This window comes from Bactrocera oleae, chromosome 3, assembly GCF_042242935.1.
Source record: "Bactrocera oleae isolate idBacOlea1 chromosome 3, idBacOlea1, whole genome shotgun sequence".
Taxonomy (NCBI): Eukaryota; Metazoa; Arthropoda; class Insecta; order Diptera; family Tephritidae; genus Bactrocera; species Bactrocera oleae.
The window spans coordinates 1,476,636-1,499,918 of record NC_091537.1 but is presented as its reverse complement, the minus strand read 5'-3'; the positions used below and the strand labels follow the sequence as shown (position 1 = coordinate 1,499,918).

The 23,283-nt window shown below is 34.3% G+C and overlaps 3 protein-coding genes and 1 long non-coding RNA gene across 4 annotated transcripts; 2 read left to right on the top strand and 2 right to left on the bottom strand.

The window, feature by feature from the left end:
• Nucleotides 1–1,016: 1,016 nt before the first annotated feature.
• Nucleotides 1,017–2,659, top strand: LOC106620640 (transmembrane protein 231). Its single transcript, XM_014239190.3, has 4 exons — nt 1,017–1,141; nt 1,221–1,722; nt 1,782–1,907; nt 1,969–2,659. The coding sequence occupies exons 2-4, from the start codon at nt 1,387–1,389 to the stop codon at nt 2,482–2,484; spliced, it is 978 nt and encodes a 325-aa protein (XP_014094665.1). The 5' UTR covers nt 1,017–1,141; nt 1,221–1,386; the 3' UTR covers nt 2,485–2,659.
• On the bottom strand, nt 2,660–3,843 carry LOC106620639 (mitochondrial import inner membrane translocase subunit Tim21). Its single transcript, XM_014239188.3, has 3 exons — nt 3,403–3,843; nt 3,166–3,348; nt 2,660–3,104 (listed from the first exon to the last, which is right to left on the bottom strand). The coding sequence occupies exons 1-3, from the start codon at nt 3,739–3,741 to the stop codon at nt 2,937–2,939; spliced, it is 690 nt and encodes a 229-aa protein (XP_014094663.1). The 5' UTR covers nt 3,742–3,843; the 3' UTR covers nt 2,660–2,936.
• Nucleotides 3,844–4,194: 351 nt separating this feature from the next.
• On the top strand, nt 4,195–22,160 carry LOC106620648 (uncharacterized). Its single transcript, XM_014239198.3, is given in 10 exon segments — nt 4,195–4,350; nt 5,006–5,618; nt 17,281–17,411; nt 17,487–17,594; nt 17,701–17,865; nt 17,938–18,092; nt 18,569–19,790; nt 19,900–21,054; nt 21,116–21,575; nt 21,886–22,160. Coding segments are annotated over 7 exon segments (3,021 nt in total). The 5' UTR covers nt 4,195–4,350; nt 5,006–5,415; the 3' UTR covers nt 20,937–21,054; nt 21,116–21,575; nt 21,886–22,160.
• LOC118682168 (uncharacterized) lies at nt 9,899–11,788 on the bottom strand. Its single transcript, XR_004977839.2, has 2 exons — nt 11,039–11,788; nt 9,899–10,937 (listed from the first exon to the last, which is right to left on the bottom strand). It is a non-coding gene; the product is annotated as an uncharacterized lncRNA (long non-coding RNA).
• Nucleotides 22,161–23,283: the final 1,123 nt, after the last annotated feature.

The following is a 23,283-nucleotide window of genomic DNA, read 5'->3' as shown; positions in this document are numbered from 1 at the left end:
GTACTGATAATTTGCGGTTTCATCATTTAAGGCTTATTAGTTCGCATTTTGAAATGCGTGTGAGGCCTCCCTTACATACATATGTACATACAGCCATACATGCCTCTGCCTACATACTCGCAAGCAATTTGATGAATTTTCTTGCGGTTTCCCGGCCGAATGTTAATACTTTTCTCACATTGGACGCAAAGTTAACTGTGAAAAACTGTAAAATGTGCACTTACGCATTTCTCTTCGGCTACGCCCAGTACCCTTGGCAAAAACAGACATGTGAATAGACATAAGTATGTACATATGTATATTTTTTTATTGTTTTCTTATGTTATCGCCTGTTTTACAGTACTATTTGCGTAAAATACAAAAAGTGCGTGAGTATCTTGCGGTTTTTAAAGGAGAAATGTTAAGAAATTTTATCTGCTTCTTTTTCACACATTTTTTAGGACGTTTTCTCGTTTTCATAATATCGCTATGTTAGAGTTACAAAAACTTAGGGAGTATACCTGTAAGAATTGAGTAAAATTGTTGAGGACCATATGTTAGATAGAATGCCAGCAGAGAAAACAGCATTGTATCTACCTTTAGTAGTAATACAATTGGTCAATACACAAAAGTATACAAAGCTATATATGTACATACATAAATTTTCAAAAATTTGTGCAAACAACAGCAAATGTAATAAATGTTAGTTATATTAACTACTCAATATTTAATAAATTCACATTTGCTTTACACGTTTACATTTTGTTTACCAAAGTGGCTGGAATGATTATGAAACTAACATGATTTTGTTACTTTCTCCAGAGAACGTAAAATTGCTCTCTGCTTTCTTACGATATAAACCTTTTTTCGATATTGGGGAATATTTTTGGTGAATAGCGTATGAAATATTTCGGTGGTGCGTATCTAAGCTATGGAGGGTGTTGTATATTAGTATGACTGTTACAGTGACATCTGTAGGATTATTAAAAAATTACTTTTAGCGGCATCTAACTTTGAATACGAAAACATTTTTTTTTTAATCAATTTAAGGAAATTGTCAGAAAACGTTGAATAATTAATTTATGTACGGATGAAATCATTTTCTGATATATTTAGTTTATATTTTGCCTAATACAAAACACAAACAATAATATATTCGAAAGTAAGAACTGCTTTATCTATTAATTACGTTTATTATTATTAATTAGTTACTGACATTTTATTTAATCGTTTACGTTTAGGTATACAATGAACCGTTGCCAAGGATACTTTAAAACTCTAATGGAATAACGACGAAAAAACGACTAGTCTGTCTGGGACATGAAGTGCATTGCAATAAAATTAATAAAAAATAGCATTCAGTTAACATATTAGTTATCTAATATCATACAAAGAAGTCAGAAAACAATGAAGTTCATACCTTTGCACACGAAGAACACATCTATAATTTATAAAAACTCGTTATGTTCTTCCGCAAGCATTATTGTACTCATTTTCATCATATTGTCGGTAATGATTCCTATGTTGCTGGTATCGCTACTTAGCCCATACTCCGGTATTTCGGAATCACGCATTCTTTTCGAGCAACCACGATTGCAATTCAAATTCCAAAGCATATTGATTGCTGAGACGGAAGGGGAAGTTGTAAATAACAAACAAGATGTTAATTTGGTGGTATGCAGTACTCTGCCTCATATAAATACGATCGTAATGGAAAACGGGAATAGTTGTGAAGGAATTAAGGTAAGCAATAGGCTCAAAAGCTACTAGTCAGTGTGGAATTCAGTGCTAACACTTTACAGTATTGGACCGATGATTTCGATCATGATGGCACAATTGACCGAGCACATTTCCAACAACAGCTAGAATCACTTCCAGGTCGAATCAAAAGCATCGACTTGGCAATCTTTTTTGAAGCAAATCTAAAGGTGAAGTCTATAATCAAACAAAAAATTCTGCAATTGCTTTAACTTTTCGTCTTTTTTATAGCACAAATGTTCTCTTTCACCGCCTGCGCTCCTTACTTATCACAATGTTATTCCATCAGGAATGCAATTAAGTGCTGGTACCATATTGCTAAAAGCTGAACTAAAACTAAAACAATACATAGAGTTCACTTGCCCTTTTCCGGGGCGCAATATAAAAACCCAGTTTCATCAGGTTAACTTCAACTCTAATAGTAGTCACGTCGCCTTGGAGGATTTTCAATTACAGTCCCTCCTTGAACAACTAAAGAAGAATCCGGCATATTTTCAACTCTCGGAGCAAGAAATTTACTTTCGTCGAGAACCAGGAAACACGCTTCGAATACAACTAGATTTGGATGTAATGCAAGTGCCAGCGCGATATCACTTGAGTGTTTGGGAGCGCCTGGGGCAATTTTGGTTATATTTTGCTTCCTTCTTTGGAATTTCATTCTATATTATGAACAAAGTTAAAGACTATCTGTTTGGCCAACACATAATTCGGGCTTGGGAAGTGATACCATGGAAGAAGCTCTACTGACACGAACCGGAGCCAAACTACATTGATTTGGATGATTTCTCAACTTCGGTTATGTACTAAGTATTTTAAAAAATTTCCATAATGTTAATATGAGAGTTTGGCGTTACTGTGTGGCAATAATAATTATACATTTAACCCTATTTAAATAAAAAATTTACTTAATAAAAACGAAAAATTGTTAGTAGAATTAATTAAATTATTGCACCCATAGGAGTGCTGATGTATTGCTTAAACTTTGGCGAGTATAACAAAACACTTTGATCTTAATTCTTTACAAAAATGTTTATAACCCTACGTTTTGACAGTAAACAAATCTGTCTTTTTTAAGATCTTTACTTGTTACAATTTGGATATAAATTATAAGAATACACTGGCTGGTGTGGTATCTTATAAAATATAAAACTTTAATAAAATTCTTCATCTGTACATCTATATGTCCGGAACATGTGTTATCATTTATTCTGAAACGAAGTGAAATCTAGATTTCCAGAATCAAGGGAAATTTTAGCCGACGCAGAACTGGGGTCATAAGCACGATTATCTTCGATAATAATAGTTGTGTGAGGGTAGTGATCAAGTTGCACAAATAAATAACGATATTCCATTTTTCCCGATGATGCCTATTAGTTGTAAGGAAAGTTATTAGTGAACAGCAGTTTAATAGTTGTTACATTTCATTACTTGACGTGACTCCAAGTGCACTGTGCCTCTGTTGCGTATACCTTGTACGTAGAACTGCATGCGTACATGTAGTACTCCGTTTCTTTCGAAAGTCGAATGTGCGACACGTTGTCGGCGACCACGACGTGACTCCTCGCCATATCCTTTTATGGGAGCACCCAGTGCATCTTGGACTCGTGGATCCTAAATGGTTAAGATACTTTCGAAATTTCTCCTCTAAATTCTCTGTGCACCTACCTCTTTTACGAGATCCAAAGCCTCTGAATAAATATTATTCGGACTACAACTTGAAAAGAGTTCCCTGAAAATGGCATATAACATTACACCGGTCACTCCAATACCGGCGAGAATTATCGCTGTGTAACTGGCGGTTTTTGTGTTTTCCTTAATTTTTTCACCTAGCGGCCTTACATCTGTGGATATATCAGTTCGTCCTTTAGATTCTTGCAAGGACCGGCTTGTTTCCTCCTCCTTTCGCATTTGATAATTAGGTGACTGAGTGATTGCGATCATGCGGCACATTTGATGTTTCAAAGTTTTATTCATCACTTGTCGAAGAATAACTAGTTGAGCCATTTCATAAAATTATTCAACCAAGTTTTAATTTCCAAATATAATAATGTTTAATAAGATGCAATAACAGAAAACTAGGACTTATATATGACATATAATACCAAATATCCAAACAGCTGATTTTCACATCGATGTTGCCACATTTTTGGCGTTAAGGGTGTTCACTTTTGCTATTTTCATAATCGTAATCAGCAGTCTAAAAACATTTGAAATTGACAGACATATATCAAGAAACATGTTTAATTTTTTTCTATACAATTAAACGTAAAATAGAGTAGGTGTGGTAGGACAATTATTTTATATGAAATACTTTTACTTTCAAATAATTAATATATATAATACGTTCTCTAGTCTAAAGCCGACATATTTACCAAATTTAAGTGTGGCAACGATGATTTGAAATTTATTTTGTGGAATAATTTAGCGTCAATTCATACGCATGACATTCGCATTTTTTTCATTTCTCTTTAAGTGGAAAATATAGGAAGAATTTACGTTGTCAATTTTCTGAGATTGTTAAAATAGGAATCGGAATCGGTATCAGAAAATTGTAAACCAGAATGAGTAATGGACGTGTGCGTGCGCGCCGTAGTTCCATAATCTCATCATTGTGTGAGTGTGAAAATTATAATATTTAAGATGATTTTAGACAACAGAACAAAAAATAATTATCACAAGATAAGTGGTTCCGGAAGATAAACATTTCCAAAAATAATTACATTTTAGAAAAGTGTTCGTGTTGAAGTAATTGAGTCAAGAAAATAAGAGCATAAATATAATTTGTACATAATATAAAGTGAAAAATGGGAAATTGTACCGCGACATAAACCTACCAGATATAAACGGAAGTGTGAAAATACATCTATCTGATTTTCTTGAATGTGGCTATCTCTGAATATACATACTTTCATATATGTGTGTATATACTTATAAATATACTATTTGCACCATATAATGGAAAATTCAATAAATATTGGCACAACTAAATAAGAACATATTTGATAGTAATTCCAAAGTATGCACATATATATTATTGAAGTAAAACTATTAAAAAAAGAAATGACCATTAAAGTGTATAGATCACAAAAAAATCTAAATAACATCCGCAAGCAATTTTACTTAGTATCTCCTCTACATACATTTGTTAATATTTTATTTTAATTGGTAATCAAGAGTATACCTTAAAATAACAAAAAAAAAACAGTTTTTTGATAGTAAAATTAACAAGTAAAGTGAATTGCGGGTGTAAGTTGACCTTTCTTTTTAGATTAAGCAGAGGTGAATACTGCACGAGTTACGAAAAGCACGCTACCTCCGGCCAATTGGCAGAACTTCCATTAACTCGTTCAATCAAATATAGCGAAACACACATAAATAAAATAATATAATTTCACAACAACATACATCAAAGAAACCAAAGCAACAACAAACATATCCATCCGATTGCAATTTTAATAAAATTTAAGGCGTAAATAAATGCATACGCAGATAATAAATTAAATTATTTACGGTAGTAAAAATTCTATTATAATGCAAAGTATACATACTTTTGTAAGTTATTAATCATATAATACAAATTTCTAACTTGCTACAAAGTTCAAAAGTATTATTCACTCTGTATAAAATAAGTAGCCGTCCTACAATTTAGGTACTACGTAAGCATTTAATAAAGGAAGAATGGATTGGGTTATTCATGACGAACTCGGCATCACTGTCGGTCATGTGGCTAGTGGAGCCGCAGCATCTGCTATGGTAATTGGCGGTGTTATACCTTACGTACCGCAATATTTGGAAATAAAGAAAACACAAGATGCAGACGGATTTTCGCTTCACGTTTGTCTTGCGCTATTGATTGCAAATTCCTTAAGGATATTTTTCTGGTAAGTTTAAACCATCATATACATATATATAAATAAAATACGAATCTATTTCTCATTGAGGTGTCCATTGACTATTTGCCAATATTTTCCTTGTAACATTCTAACAGAGTGCAATTTTTTTTTATTACCGTTTAATTATATATATAGTTATTGTCATATTTAAGTAAATTTAAAATGCTATACAAAATGTTGAACTGATTGAATAGGTAGTAGTAGTCTGTGATTCTTGGAATTCTTGTACAGCGCATGACAAGTAAATACCTATGCACGTGCTTATAGTTGCTGTAAATTACGATGCTGGAGTCCTCGCGCACTCCCTTTTGACTAGCATCGTTACATTTAGTAAGTGTGGTCAGTTCTTGACATAAATAGTATGTCGTTCCCAAGGCAACATGACCGAAGCGTGCACGAATTTGTACAACACTAAAAATCGTGTTATTATTTTATAAAATAATAACGACTACAAATCTCTAAAATTAGTTGGCTGGAAACTCTTAACACTTATCTTAAATAAATAGCGAATTTAACATACAAACATAAACACAAATAAAACTGGTATGACAGGTTCAATACAATTTGCTAAGTGTATTTAGAAAATCCTGTTTAATGAAGTATCAATATTATGCACTCAAATTGATATCACTCCCTTTAGCAGTGCATTTCTTTACTTGCTTATAAGATTTTACATTTGAAATTATTTTTACCATCTCATTCACATACTACAATATGTACTGATTGCTTTTGGAAACGATACCTGAAAATTAGAGGATATTGATTTCAATTACTTAACGCAAATGATTTTGAACTCTGAATATTTTAGTTTTAGGCATTATAATTGATATTCGTAATTCGTAAAATTACTATTTTCGTTGTAAAAAATAACGAAATCCAAATACCATTTGGAAATGTTTAAAAATTTCAATTTTTTCGTATGAATTTACAGATAACTTCTATGTAAACGTATGTGTGAAAACCTACATACATACGTACGTACATATGTACATATATATGTATATACTGCCCCAAATAAGTTTAGCTGCTTAGAAGTGTTATACACTATTATTGCTATAATCAGTTGTAAAATATGGTGCTATAAAAACGTATGCTGATAAAGACATGGATGCGAGCAACCTATATCTCAAAATGAATATATTGTAAATATTACATTCTACATTTATTTTAGACAGGGTTAGCAAAACAAAAAAGTCAAGATCGTTTTCAATGATCTTCGACTCGAACAATAAATTCTATTATTGAAACGCCAGTCAGAATTCTTTCGCAAGGATGAGTTGAATATACATACAAACATATGTATCTCATTTCTCAAACCTTATCGAATTTCCCAGCGACATGCAATATAATTATGAAGATGCCTATATACACATCGTGCACATACGAACATGTTAGGAGGCTAATGACAGTAAACAGAAAGAATACATTAATGCGCACACGTTAATACAAAATGGTTGCGGCGACAGATAATCAACTGCTGAACCCCCTCGCTTTATCGCACAGGTTGATGATCTCATGAGGTTCTGAAGCACGAGTACGACAAAGACGAGTTAGAGTTCCACAAACAATATTGTATATGCATATTATTACATATGTATGTATGTGCGTGTGTATATAAGAGTGTCAAAATGTTGATCATATAATAGTTGATTTTGGTAAAAGTGTTGGTGGCAAAATCACTTCCGTCTATTGTTCTAAGTAAAAGCTGATAGACGAGTAATAAAACATAGAACATGCGAAATACTATGAATTTAGTGAATATATACATACATGTATTCCTCTGAAATACATACATATACATATAAGTGTACATATGAGTACATGTGTTGAATAAGAAAAGTGATCTGTCTATGGAGGAAGCTATCGTTTCATATAATATTATTTCACGTTTTCAATTCCATACTATTATACATACATAAATTTCACAGTAGTATTTAACTACGCATTCATTTTTTATAAACGTCAATAAAGCTGACGTAAACAAAAACCTAATATTGTTTGCTTCTATCATTTCATTAACATTTGTCTGCTTAATTACCCTATTTTCATTTATCATATTTTTATTCACATTTTGCTTTCCACACATATGTATGTACATATACTTATTTAGAAGGTAAACATATTTACATTCTGTATTCTCATAACTCACTTGAATCAAATGATAACTGTCTGGATAACAAGCTCTTTTGATAAATGAGAATATGTACCATATATACATACATATGTACATATATTGTATAATAACATATTGTTTGATCATTTGTTGGCATGAATTAAGCGGCCTCTATCACTATTAAGTCTGCGGTTTTTTAGTTACTGCCTACCAATATGTATGCACATTAAAATTGTACTGCCTCTTATCTGAAAATTTTCTGATTTTTACTTCCCCTGCCTGTCCTTAGATAGCAGCCCAATGATAAGAAGCAAATTGCTTTTTATCAACTTCTAGCAGCCACTCAATGATCACTATATAATTATTTGTATTATGGGGTAGATAAAGCATATTCTGTTTATATGTATACACACATAAATGCATTGTATATACAAAAGAGTTAAGTAAACAAAGATGGCAACATTTGAAGGAATTAAATAAATCGAAGAATTAACAATCAATATTTAATTAATATTTGCACTAAATGTTAACCATTTACTTTGGTTATTTAATTATTTAGGTATTTAACGCTATTACCTACTATAACAATTGTTGAGATACAAGCATACATATGCTTTTGTGCGCAATTGAAAACAAGTCTACTTCCTGAAGTCATATGAATACAATTTTTTATATACACAAGAGTTGTTAGCGGACCCATTTGTTATACCATATGTGCCACCGTAACTCAGATAAAATGTCCTTTCTGACCGATATTTACAGACCTCTAGCACATATAGTACCTATGTAAATCTGATACAGATCGATATTGCATCAATATATAAGGAATACTTATGTACTATTCATATGCGTTAATAAAAAGTTATGAGCATTAACAATTTTATCAGACGCGTACTTACATACTCGTATGTACATATATATATACATAGAATATAATATGCATAGTACCTATGTACATACATACATACATACGTATGCCTAAGGCTGTTGACTAAAATCGCCGCATTGCTATCGTCTGCCAATCGGTCTATTGCCGCTAACTGTTGTTGTTGTTTCTAAGTAATTGCTTGCGTGTCTATGTCGCCGCGCCAATAACGTCGGGCGACTGTCATTGCACTTGACCATGGCAGCTTGCAATTTCTATGACGAAAAGAAGCGTGGCCATTAAGCGATGACTCAGAAACCGGTCTCACCGCTCGTTGTCAGTTAGTCAGCGCCAAACATGTTTCAGTTTAATCAACACCAAATTCGTCCAACTGAAGTTTGCTACGGAAAGTAGTGGCGCTGCCGCTATAAATAATGCGTTTACAAGCAGCATTGATAGATTGACTACATGCCAAGTTAAGTACATACGAGTATATTGTCAGTGAATTGTACCAATAAAGAAGGTTGCATTTTAAAGGGTGATGTGTACATCGGTACTATGTGGCAACTGTGTTCCATTGTGGTTGTAGCGGTAGAATTCTGCTGAGTTGACAGTCCTTGGCATAAAAATCCGGGTCCGTTTCGGTTACGTAGCCCCGACCCGAGCTGTGTTCTCTTATTACTCGCAGATTGTGAGTATTGCCATTAAGCTAGTCTACATTTAAAGCCTCTTACTAAGCCAAAAGAAACTTATTTATACAAAATGCCTTCTGCACATTACTTGGATTTCGTGTATTATTTAGCAGTTATGTTTTTATATATAATATTTTTCTCAGTATTTAAAATATACAGTTGTATTTGTGCTGACCTTTCTGGAAGGTCAACCGCAAGGAGTCAGCTTTGAACAAATCATTTCTAAACATATTTCTTGCTTTTGTCCTTTTAAGCGATAAAATGGGAGTGCCTTGATAGGCGCTACGTGGGCGAGGTTAATTTCTGTCATTGTGATTTCATTAAAAGTGAACCAGCGGCTTACTTTTCTCTCTACCTGATGCGACTTTTCTAAATAAACAAAAAAAGACCAGCAAATACTAAAACACGCAAAGTTATGTTTAGACGTGTGTTTTATGCAATATTACTAGATCTTTTTTTATTTAAATAATATGTAAAATATATCTGACTTAAATATTTAATAAATTAAACTTATTTGAGTCTATAAAATACTAAATGCTTTAAAAAGCAAAGATATTCAAAATTAATTAATCATTGACATTTAAAATATGGTAAAAACTTCTTTCGATTGGCCAAAGATGTATGGTATATATGTATGTATATTTCCAAATATAGAACACATTTATGAATCTTGCATTTCCTTATAAATGTATTTACTAAGTGCCAACAGATGTGATTTTATCTTCGCTTTCAGATTACAGTGAGTTGTAACGATATACACAAATTATATACATTTTTATATTAATAGAAAATCAGTAATGTACGAGTATGTATGTATGTATGTAATAATGATTATTTTTGGCCAAAAGAGCCAATGAGCTCATTTTTGCATAACAACAAAATGTATATTTTTAAAATCAGCTTTTCCACACAACAACGCATTTCATAGCGCATCGCTAGAAAATTGAGCACAGGTCCAGTAAAATGTTTATTCCATGTCCAAAGTTTGTATGGTTTTATTTTTGTGCTTTTACTTAATGCTGTAGTATTTTTCGATTGTTTTTATTGCTATTTGTATGTTTTGTTTCCATTTCGCTGAATCGCGCATTTTCGCGTCTATAATTTACAATGCCGCATCGATTTTCTCATGCCACATGAGCTGTCAAGTGTGGCGTGAACCTGTTACAAGCTCAGCGAAATTGCACACATTCTTACGACACGCTTCGACCAGAGCTCACGTGGCTGGTGCTTCACGTTCCTACGCAGACTTACCTTTCCATTACGTTGAATGTTATGCGTGTATTTCGTTTTAATTTTCATTTCGGTTACCTTTAAATGCTGAAGGCTGATTTGAGTGGCGCGGTTAATGATAAAAACATCTTATTTCCAATTTCTCATACACATGTCTTTCTATGTGTGGTGTGCATACTATGTGCGGTTGTGTGTAGGTTTTAATTAATTAATCTTTCATTTAATGCGTCCGCCCTGCCTCCTTCCAGATTAAAGTGCCCGTACCTTGTAAAGTTCTAAATATTTGCAGGAATGTGGCTTGAAATTTAGCAATTACCGATATATTTTCACTATTCTGCTATCTAAAACGAATTGCTATTTTGAGTTGCCGAGTGAAAACGTTTTCAAGGTTACTTTATCCGGCTGTTCTGTATGGGGAAAATATAAATATATTTATTAACGAAAAATCTACTGATTTGTAAAAAAAGATTCCCAATTTTAGAAGAATCTGTAGAATACACATAATTACTATATTTGCAATATCTGCTTTATTAGTTTGGACTACGATGTGTGCGAAGAATATTGATAGCATGCCATAATTGGCATACAATTTTTATTTAAACCAAATGAACAATCGAAGCTCCGTATAGTCAAACTATTGTCGACGTCCAATTTCAGAACTTGATGATGATATATTCACATCATATTTATGTATAATTAATATGTGAATTTTTTCACACGTACATCCGCTTCGAAATATTATTATTTTATACTGAATAAAAGAGCACGTAAGTTTCCATAACGACAATTTCACATTTCATAAATATTTTCAGTTCTTAACCTAGCTGAAATTTTTCCCTTAGTAGTCACCATGAATAATGCCAATCATAAACTTAGGCTTGCATAAGATTATTTATTTAGAAATCGCTACCGACATTTTGTACGTTCATATGCTTATATCTCTTAGAAAAGTTACATCAGATTTATTTCAATCTTCATTCTTCATGAGAATTATTTGCATATTATAAAGATGTCATGAACTTATCTTGAAATAAAAACCACAAGTTAATAATAATAACCCAACGATTACCCTCCTCACGCCCAACCGACGCGGGGGCGCAATCCGCATACGTGCGGAATTAGCCGAGTCAGAAAAGGCAAGAGCTAAATATGTGGTCAATATCGTGTGTTTACTGGCGGAATGTTTATAAATATGACACTAATATCATACTCTTATATATTTAACAAATACGAGTATGTATGTAAGGACCTGTAGATACACGGTGTGATTTTCAGATGAACTTTTGATGACCGAGTTATACTAGAAACAGTGATATGCCTCTACAAAAAAACACCCTGTATATATATGGAAATGTATGTCATGCCTATACTTGTATACACATACACTGCATACTCTTGCATCAGTCCACTCATATTCTTAACTTGCACCAGATTAATAAGTGATAAAATAGCTGTACAATGTGGTAGATAATTCAGCAGAGAAAACCTCAGCACAATAGTAATAAATCTGTGATAACATGTGTATACATTAAATATGGAGTACTAACAATGAATAGGCTTTTTAATATGGCTTTTCACCATTTTTACAGTAAATTGTGGGACAATGCGCTAGTTATGCTCCGGAAATACTCCGTTAAAAACAAGCAGAAACAAACAAAGACAGTTTTTATTTGTTTCTTTGTCTCAGATTTTTTGCAAAATGTGCCAATCTTTTCAATAATTGTAATCACCGGATTTGGCCCCATGTGACTTTTTTTTTGTTTCCAAAACTCAAGCTACCGCTACGTGGAACCCGTTTCGCTTCGAGGCCGTAAAAGAAAATTTGCAAAGGGAACTGAAGGCGATCCCGGACCCGGACCTATAAGGCATGTTTGATTGGAAAACGAGGTGGTATACATATATGTATCGCTTCAGAAGGAACATATTTTGAAGGCGACAAAACAAATATTGAAGGTTAAAAATGTTTCGTTTTATTTACAATTTCCGGTAACTTTCTGGTCTTAATACATATATCTTATGCATATCTGTGTGATAATTTATACAATATTAGGTAGCAGTTAAGTCAAATTTAACTGATCGCCCAAAACGTGACAAATAATTCACATAACGAACTTTAGACGATCCCATAGACATTGCTGGTGCTTGTTCGACGATGATGAATTTACCTTCAGGAATAGCTAACCATAATAGCTATATATAGGAATAATAACACAAATGTGAGGAGAGAAACCTCAAATATGCCCACCCTCTCCTTTCTATTCGCAACCTGTTCAGAGTTAAATGAACATCGTTACACAACTTACTTATAAAACGCCTAAGTTCACTGTTGAATACTTGTTTTGAACCTAGTATACGTGGATGAAACGCAAAGCTTTGCTGATTAATACTTAAAATTCCTAGCCGCAATTAATGTGGATTCTCTCTTTCTGTGTTAGTGTGCACTTAGGTAAACAAAACTATGTAAGTGCAGCAAAGAGCGCCGCGGCTAATCCATCATTCGCTAAGCGCTCATACAATAAATAGCTGCATTCAGTTCAGTTCCAAAGCAATGCTTGAGTTGCAATTTATGTGTGCATGTACCACGTTAATCTAGTGGCGAGCTCATCATGCAAAACTCATACATGAACGTCGAATAAATATATATGTATGTGAAAGAATTATTTCGTTAACGCACGAGTCCTCTACATGAAGCAGAGAAATTGTAATGTGTGCTTGAAACATATAAAATTCTATATAACCAATAGACGCTAATGTAGAGCGAGTGTGATGCCAACGCACGACGATTTTGGCATAGATAAACGTACTTGAAAATACGCTAAGTTGTTGCTAGCGTTGACTTACGTTGCTTATGTGGTCTTGCGGTATGAAAGCGGATAATGTAAGACATAAATTCCATTGTCGGTATTCGTGTGGGCATAGGTAGGCTTTTGACGACATTCAACATGAATTCTCCTCATCATCACCTTCATCGGCATGAGCAAACCCCTGTAACTCGACCAGATGTGAGCAAAATTTTCGGAAGAACTTTGATACTTTAACAGAACTGTGTGTATGTATGTTTGCATATGTTGCATTCAGCTCAAACTTAGATACAATTAGATAAATATATATATGTATATCTGACATTCGCTTACGCTTTGTTAAAATTAGTTGTGGCTGCTTGCTAGTTTTCTCAAGTGTAAGCGCCATGGGAGTGGCCCCATGCGTGGGCGCCTCAGGAAACAACCTTGTAAATAACAAAGACGCATTCACACATATATAACAAAGCCGCTATTTATGTAGCATTTCAGTACATTAGCATTACCGCAAACCACAGGAGGTTTTCGCACCTCCTACACTCGCTCGAGCGCGTAAGATATCCTGTTGAGATTGATGTACACAGCTTTCTGGATTTATTGCAATGCATCAGCCTCGAATATTTAAATTGCGCTTATTGTTATGTGCTTAAGAAGTCATACCATTTCACAACATTTTTGCATAAAATTCGCCAAGTCACAACTCTTATAGTTAAAATATTAAATTAATAAGGCATATAAGTGCTATAAATTATAAAAGATAGATCTTTTACCGCCCGTGCTGTCCACACTCAAGCTTCTGAATTACAAACAAATAAAGATATGATTGAGTAGAAAAACTAGTGTAATAATGGCGGAATTAACTTTTACTTCTAGTTGTTCAGTATCTGCAGATTAATTGCCACTTAAATTAGACTAAAATCCTCACAATTTCAATGAGCATAGTTTACACTCGGTTGTAAGGCAACATACTTATGAACAATTAAGCTGCTCAAAATTATTATTACCTACATTAACGAATGTGTGAATGTGCATAGCAAGTATGTACGAGCCTCCATACAAGCTCAAAATCGTTGCATCAGAAAAGTCGCATGCAATTAATATTAAACTAATGTACGAGTGCAGTTGTGCAAATACATAAACACGAAGAATTATAAGAATGAACAGTTCCGAGTATTTTTGTATTAATTTTACATTTTGAAATTATATACTAGTATATCTACTCAGAAGTATTTGGGGACAATCCTACGTTTTTTCACCGATATTTTCTTAGTAAATTCTAATGGTTAGACTAATATGTACGTTATGTCAAAGATGGTCTACATGGCGAGTTGTACCGAGTATAAATACCAGTTTATCTATTTTTTTTTTTGGTATTTCTACTCGGTACAACAAATACCAGTTTATCTACCATTCCCTCAACAGTCGGAATGGACCCGGATTTTTATCCGGCCAAGGACTCGGCAGAATTCTGCCGCTACAACAACAACAGTCAGTTTATCTGATATGCTCGAGATATAGGAAATTTTTACTGAAGTTATCTGTTGCACGGATGAACGCACATGGAGGGCTTAACAAGTAATTTGCTTTATGCTTCTATATCGCGCTCCATTCTTATTTTTGTGTCCATATCATTTTATTTGAGTCATACGCGCTCCCATAAACACAGTTGTATATTTTACATACATAAATATATGTATGTATGTCTGTGCATTGTCAATCGTACACATCAATACTTACTAGTATTATAGTACAGACTATTTTTACATTTACTTGCATCTATCGATTTTCTGTGTACTAGACCTCACCTAACGACTCGGAAGCATGTAGTTTGTGTTGCAAGCCGTATAGACATTTTATCCGGTTTAGAAGCGAACGTCTAAAGTTTCGCACAACCACATGGTGTTGAACGTGCTATTTCGGTAAGCATTTGCCTTGCTTGTGAAGGTGGAATTATCGCGAAGGGCAGATTATATTTCCAACTGGGATCTGCGATTCAACCAAGTCCAACCAATTTGCAATAATATGTATGTATGCGTTACATGCTGCTAACAAACAAGCCAAACTCATGCTGACAAATATACTTTTCCAGCATAATTTACGACTCATTACGCGCATGCATTTCAAGACTTAAAGCGATATATCGTGATTTACACATAAAAGTGTGCATAAACCCTTTGAGGGCAATCTTAAACAGCGACCAACACCGTCGCTGCTGTGTTGTCATACATATACTTGTATTTTTAGGCGCGCTCTTTAAGGGGTGCAAATGTTGCGCTCGAAAGCGGCAACTGACGTTTTGACCCAGTTTAATTGTCCTACTATATTTTTCTCGCTGATACACTTTGCACAGGAGTAATATTATTGCATCGTTCTACAACGCTCCACTATACATAACAAAAACACACATATGCACATATGTATGTATAAACATATATATAGCTGTGTGTATAACAGCACATAGGAATGTAGCTGTATTTTGTGTGAGTGTCCACACTTTTGCTTTTGCGCCAAACTAGGCTGTCGCACATCATATTGATGCAAAAATTGCTGTCCGACATTTTTATGCTAGCGACGCAGTTCAAAAGCCCAAAATTCCCCGTTTCTAACATGAAAAGGATTCATAAGAATTTCTCTTTGGAAGTCATCAGTAGGTGGAGGCAATAGTTCCTCTTGTATATATAATATATTGTATATGTTTATGCCTATGTATTGATATTGATACAGTCACTTTTATTTCCGTTTGTCTGCGCTTCCGTTTTTCAATTTGCTGATAACCCTTTCGCAAGACTTATCATTTCTAACGGCTTCTTATTGTAAGGAACCTTTGTATCTGGGAAGGGTATTATAGCTTCGGTGCAACCGAAGTTAATGTTTTTTCTTGTTTTTATTTGTGAACTTGCCCAAGAATAATAAATAACAAAAAGCTGTCTTATCACGCACATAAACACATAACCTATACACATAGACAACAGAGTATTATAGCATTACCCTGTTGTCTTCTCTGCTATCATAACAAACAGCTTTAATCAATATTTATGAATTCAATGTTATACAGCTTTAGATATGTCTATGTATGTATGTATTCGACCATAAACCATATCATAATGATAGAATAAGAAGCTGACATTTAATTAAAATTATATAAACAAGCGTCGTCTCAATATTTTGGTATATTGAAGGAACTGTGTTTAAAAGCTTTGTAACTTGCGTATTCTACGAAACATTCCGAAACTAAAGTTTTGCTGCCTTACAGAAAAAAGCGGTCGCTAGTGTGGGTGATCTAACGAGATAAGGGAAAGATAATCTAATTCATAAATATCTGATATTTTATTAAACTATACCATATATACAAATGGTCAAAAATGCTTCTTATGCCGGCCAACAATATTGAAATATTATTTTTACAGCCAATCGGTGGCTTTTACGATCAAGTGGTGAACTTTACAAAAATAGGAGATCCACAAACACAACCATTGCGTCGCCAACTGCAACGTACATAATATGTGTGTTGGGGTCTCCCATTGATTCCTTGAGACCACACATTTCTAATATGTTAAAGAAAAACAGTGATCACTTATAAAAATCGAAACCAGTTTATAAATAAATTTTTAACATTTTGTAACATTAAACAAAAGTTATTTTAATTAATCGTGTGTTGTGCAAATAAAAGAAGCAAGTCGCTTGTGCACGCAATCCGTTCACACGTTACCACATAGCTACCCAACATACATACATATTTATTACGTATATACTATACGTATAATATATATATTTGCATGTGTGCATTAGTATTTGGTACAAAGGTATAAGGTAAAATAGCAAAGTTTTCACGTAAAGCAAGACGAGTTTATTCCTTTAATAAATTCAGTAGCCGATTGTACTTTAATCACTTTATGGATAGTACATAGTCTATTAGGATATTATATAAACAACTTTTGTTGTTCTGTTGCAGGTTTTCCAAGCAATATGAGCTTCCGCTTCTGGTTCAAAGTGTTGTGATGAACATTACTATGTTCCTAATGATCCATTTATGCGTTAAAGTGAAACGAATGAATGCATCAAATAGAGAACTTACTTTTTCGGGTAAGTGCGCTATGAACTGCCCGTATTGAATATAGCAACAAGGAATTTTCAGACTAATAATGATTTATTTCCCAGCCGATGATCTGCGTCTACCAAAAGTAACGACCGACACTGATACTGCTGGTTCAGTTTCCACAGATGCCGGCGTTTTGAAACGTGTTCGCTCGAGACACTATTTAAATGGTAAGTAAGCACCCCCATATGTACATAAGTATGTAAGCCCACGGCCTCACAATTTCAACTTATATTTAACACTGCAAAACAAATTATCCTAAAATACTCATTTCAGATCTCGATTACAAATATTTTTGGAATTGGAGCGATTTTCAATCGTATTTAGACTTTATGCTTGTTGTTTGGGCAATTGGGGCAGCTATCACATATCTAATGTTATCAATTACGTGGTTTATGGAGGCGGTTGGCTTTTGTGCAGTTTTCACAGAGGCTATGTTAGGTGTGTACTTACAAACCCATTATAAGTTACCATTTATAAAAATGTAACGAATCTTGAAATGTATTTACTTAGGAGCGCCACAATTTCTACGAAACTTCAAGAACAAATCAACTTATGGAATGAGCATCCAAATGGTCATCATGTGGACGCTAGGTGATATGTTTAAGACTGGCTACTTTATTGTTAGGGAATCTCCAACACAATTTTGGATTTGTGGAATGCTTCAGGTGTGTAAAGAAATAGTATTATTACATAGCTTATGTTTATGCACAATTCGAGTTGTAGTTATTTTTGCTTTAAAATTTGTTTCAGTATTATTGCACTTTTTGGTCTTCATACCCTTTTAACTGATTTAATTTTATTATTCACCCATATATAAGTATGTATTTACATACATATGTACATATATACGCTTGTATGCGTGCGAAGCAAAAAGGTTGCAGTAGGCACAAATTTATATTGATATATCTTTTGCAATTTAAATAATGTTTCCATTTATGAAATCCGAGTTTGTCATCTAACGAAAAATCTAAAAAAAATATTTCGATAAGACTGTATCATATATAGGGAAATATAAAAGAGTGCTTATGATTTTGGAATATATAGTTTGATTCAGATTTTGAATTAGATTAGCGTTTCCACAACCAAGAATCATATATTCCAACTATTCTGATTGTTATTGTATTTCTAATTGTTATTTCAGGTTAGCTTAGATATTGCAATTCTTTTACAAGTGTGGTTCTATAGGAAGAATACCAAGGCACGAGATATGCGTCGCGGAGATTAGCAGTTTGCCCCCGAAGAACAACCGCAACAAACACAAAACAATCCACATGATATTCACACTCAAACCAATACCACGGACGTTAATCAATCTCTTGCTATAAGCCCTACAAGTAGCGGAGATGACCATCTGCTGACCGCAAATGCAGATAATGAACATTTTAACGATTATGAAAATAACGCATATAAAAAATATCATGATAACAGAGCCTTCCAATATCACCATAATAACAATACACTTTCGAAACTAAAAGGGTTATCCAATGTCATGCCAACTGACGAAAACTGCGCATTAGATACCGTGGTAATTGTCAAAAATTCCAATGGCATATTAAGAAACTCATCCAGTCGATCGAAATCTGATTTTCCAATTGATATGGTGTCAGTGACCGCGGAACCTAATGGGAGAGCACGTCGCAGATGTCGATGTCAACACAATGATGTAGTGCGGCAGCGTCATAACGCTACACAAACACCAGGCTCTTTAGTAAACTGCAATCAATTGATAAATTGTCACAGTCATAGCGCATCAATTAATTGTTGTGGAAATAGAAAATCTACTGACTGTTGCAGCCTAATTAGTGGTGATTTAAAATCCGGTGAAATGACTTCTCACTGCCACATCACACATCATTGTCACCATTTTTCTCCGGGTAGTGGTAGGGACGGAGAGAAACGCAGGAAGAAGCATTGTGGGTGTAATAATCGACATCATCATTCTCACCATCATAGACACCGACATCGCCGCTATCGTTACTTGCAATCGGAATATCAGCAACAGGATAAACCCTTCCGCCAACTTCCAGGTTATAACAGTAAGTCTTCCTTTGATTCCAGTGATGATCTACAACAATCTGGCCTTGAAAATCCGCAAGAACGCTTGCAAGAGATTGCAATTGAAATTGATGCAGCCACATTGACTGAAGATAACACAAGCACTGCCACCTCAAATTTTGCGTATAAAATGGCGAAGGCTAACATAGCGCCCATAATAATGGCACCAATACACGATAACGATGAGGATGACAAAAAACAACGCAGAAAATATTATGGTCATCGATGTGATTCCATGAACTCAAGCAGCGCAGGGGAAACTGATGAATTGTCTTATAGAATTTCCGGTGTGAAACATAAGAAGACAGGTAAGTTATATTATATTATAATAGATTCTTAATCCATTATATCATACTGTATTAATACAAACAGAGAATATCATAAGAACTATGTATATACATATACATTGTTTTTCAGATTGCGATAACACTACAATTTGGACTGAATCTAAGACCTACAGACATGAAAACACTATTACGCCACACTTATCAAACTGTAAGGACTCCCAGTGTCGGGCCAAGAGCAGAGCGGCTAACAAACTCAATGCGGCGTATAACGAATGTGTTAGTATTCAGCGTAAACAATTCAAGGCGAGTGGCGCAGATGAATGTTGCAGCACTTGTTCACATTGTTCAGATTGTTCCTGCCAGAATGCAGATGCCACTAGTTGCAGTAGTTTCGATGAATTGGATGCAGACGACCATGATGAGGAACGACGGATCGCACCCCATGAGTTAGTGGTGTCAGCAGAATGTCATCGCTGTAATTTTCACCATGCATCTACAACGTCAACTGGAGATGAAGCTGAAGAGGAGGAAGACGGTGGTGCAGATGATAAACTGACCGCGAAAACTGCCAAGCATTCGGAACGATCCATGCAGGATAATACTACGGATAGTTCTGCGCATACGAGTCGAAGAAGCAGTGCAAGTTTTTGCTCCTGTCATTCGAGTAATTGTTATTGTTGTGAATGTAATTGCGCAGCTGTTGTTGAGGATGACTGCGACTCAACAACTGGTCAGATGCTTACCGCAAGGGACCAACCCTGTACAGCTTTAACATCGACTGCCGAATTTGATGCAGAACACTCAAGTACACTAACACCATTAACAAATGCATCATCTGCTGTGTCAACGCCTGGTGCGGAAGACGCTGATGTGACGCTACGCAGTTTAACCAACACTTTAGCCGAGGACATTTGCTCCTCTCCGAGCCAATCTGCAGAATATTTCTCACTCTCTTCCAACAATCAGCAAAGCCATTTTTCTCCTACAGAAACTCCTACTCATAGACCAATAAAGACACCAAGCGAAAGCACTACAGCCGGAACCTTATCTAAATGTAATTTAGATAAATCGGTTGATTCAGGAGAACTTGGCAAAAAAACATGTAAACACTACACCAAACATCATCGCCATAAACGACCGACTTCTCCCATGGACTGCTACTTATGACGAAGTGTTTCGCTGGTCGCGTGGCCAGCGATCGATGTGAACTCGCTACTACAGCAGACTATAAGAAAGACGGCTGTTCTACACGAGCCGCCAACGGCGCGACTAACAGAAACACAAGGTGAGTAAAATTTTACACACTTGCTGAAAGTTTTTCAATAATATTTATACAAATTTTGCAGTGTCGGAACTGCAACACCAAAAGGGTATAAGACATGGAAGCAATGATAGTTCCTCGGCCACATTGACCCCATCAATTACAACAATTATCAAATACCCACCTATGAACAGTGCAGACGGTAGTTCTACAGCATCAGCCACACCACAGCAGATATCACTGCAATCGCTTAACGCTGTCTCAACTGTCACGGCCATTTGTGGCACTAACGGCGCCGCTGTGGTAACTACCGCGTCAGCACCTAGTAGTGGTCGAGTGAAACGTACTTCCAAATTTTCACCTGCTTCTACAGAGGCATTCAACTGTGATCCTATACTTTTTGGTCAGGAACGCCGATCAACCGAAATTATCTTATAGCCATGTGGCAAGAATGGGGGATACAAACCAAGAACTAACGCCTAGAGTGCCATACTTATCTGAAGTTACGCGGTCTGAAAAGATTAGGTCTCGGCTGACTCTATTAAGTACGAACATCTCGTAGTTTAATGACGATTATGTATTAGTTTCTTTTTGCAAGCTTGCTAGTCACTGTTTTGAAATATTTAATTGGGCTGATCACTAGTTGTTCAAACACATGTATCATATAAATCCGAATTTTTTTTATACTTTACTATGTCTATGCAAAACGAAAGAATTGAACAAATATAAATTCTGCATGCTGTATGATCTTTTGCACACTTTATCTATACATTTATTTGATATTGGCGTGAATATTCATGGAATTGACATATAGAATATATAGAAATATCAAAATTATCATACTTTTTTTTACAGGTATTTAAGACTTGCGTGAGTGTAGGAAAGCTGACGTTTTCCTCATTTTATTGTGTGAATTGGACTCTTGTTTCCAGAGTTTGTGAAACTAGAAAATTATTTTCGTTGTTTCTCGGGGGTTCAACTGTAATTTATTTAAATTAAGTAACTATGTATTTGTAAATTAATGTAAAATATATTTAGAATGTATTAAAATAGCTCTTTTGATAAAATTTAGTTTTAGATTTAAAATAAGTGTTATACATTCTAATAAAAATTTACAACTTACATTGAAATATTTTTTCCTCATTTAAAGCATTGATACATATATGTTTAATTTCGAGGTATAAGATAAATTCGTATAGTTTGCATTGCAAGCATTTTTATTTTGAAATCAAAATCGAAATACCATTACAGCTAATTTTTGAAATTGGTAATATATTTACGCAAGTACTTTTTCTGACTTGCTCGTCATTATTTCTTTTTTATGTGTACACGTGTATCCCTAACTCTGTGCGAATAACTTTTGTAGAAAGATGCAATTTACATACTTTAATAGTAGCATTAAATTTAGTCAAATTTTTTAGGTAAATTTTAAGCAGTATTTATTGTATATTTATGCATATGCGAGTACTAGCATTACGTTACATACAGTTTGAAAAAGTTATTGTTTAAGAATTCTGCTCTATATTACAAATTCATATTTCATTTGATATGTTCCTTAAACAAGAAACTCAGCTTCAAACCAATCAGTTGAATATTTACTCTTAAAATACTCTTCCACAATTCGTTAACTGGAAATTCCTCATCAAAAGTAATTTGAACGATAAAAGTATCCATAGTTTTTATGAAAGTTTGCTTAAAGAAAGCAGTTACAACATGCATTTAATTAAATGTAGAACCATTAAAAAAGTACAGAAACACATTGAGAATTACATAAAATCAGAAACAAGAAACTGGTTCATATATATGAAAGATCAAATACTAGCACAAATTGTTAAATAGTACGTAAACATGTATTAACATACATACGCATGCCGTAGTGACTTTCATTCTTTATTCTTATCCAGAGAATGTTTGACACCAATTTTTTTACATTCTTCGGATTGATAATTATTTAGAAAGGTAAATTAGCATAAGAATATTTCTATGCGGACATAATTATAATTGTGTGCACACTTGAGGGATCCCATAACTTCTTAACTTATGAAGAAAAATAGTAAATTAGTTGAAATTAAAGAAATATAGTATATGAATTGACCAAATATTATTTGGTGCGATGGTGTCGTGTTATTTTTGTTAACTAAGATGCAGTTCCATACAAGTAAAAATTTATAAAAGTTTATATTAGCAATATTTTAGCTATATACATCTACAACTATATACCCAAAATCGTTGATTTATAAGAATACAAAACAT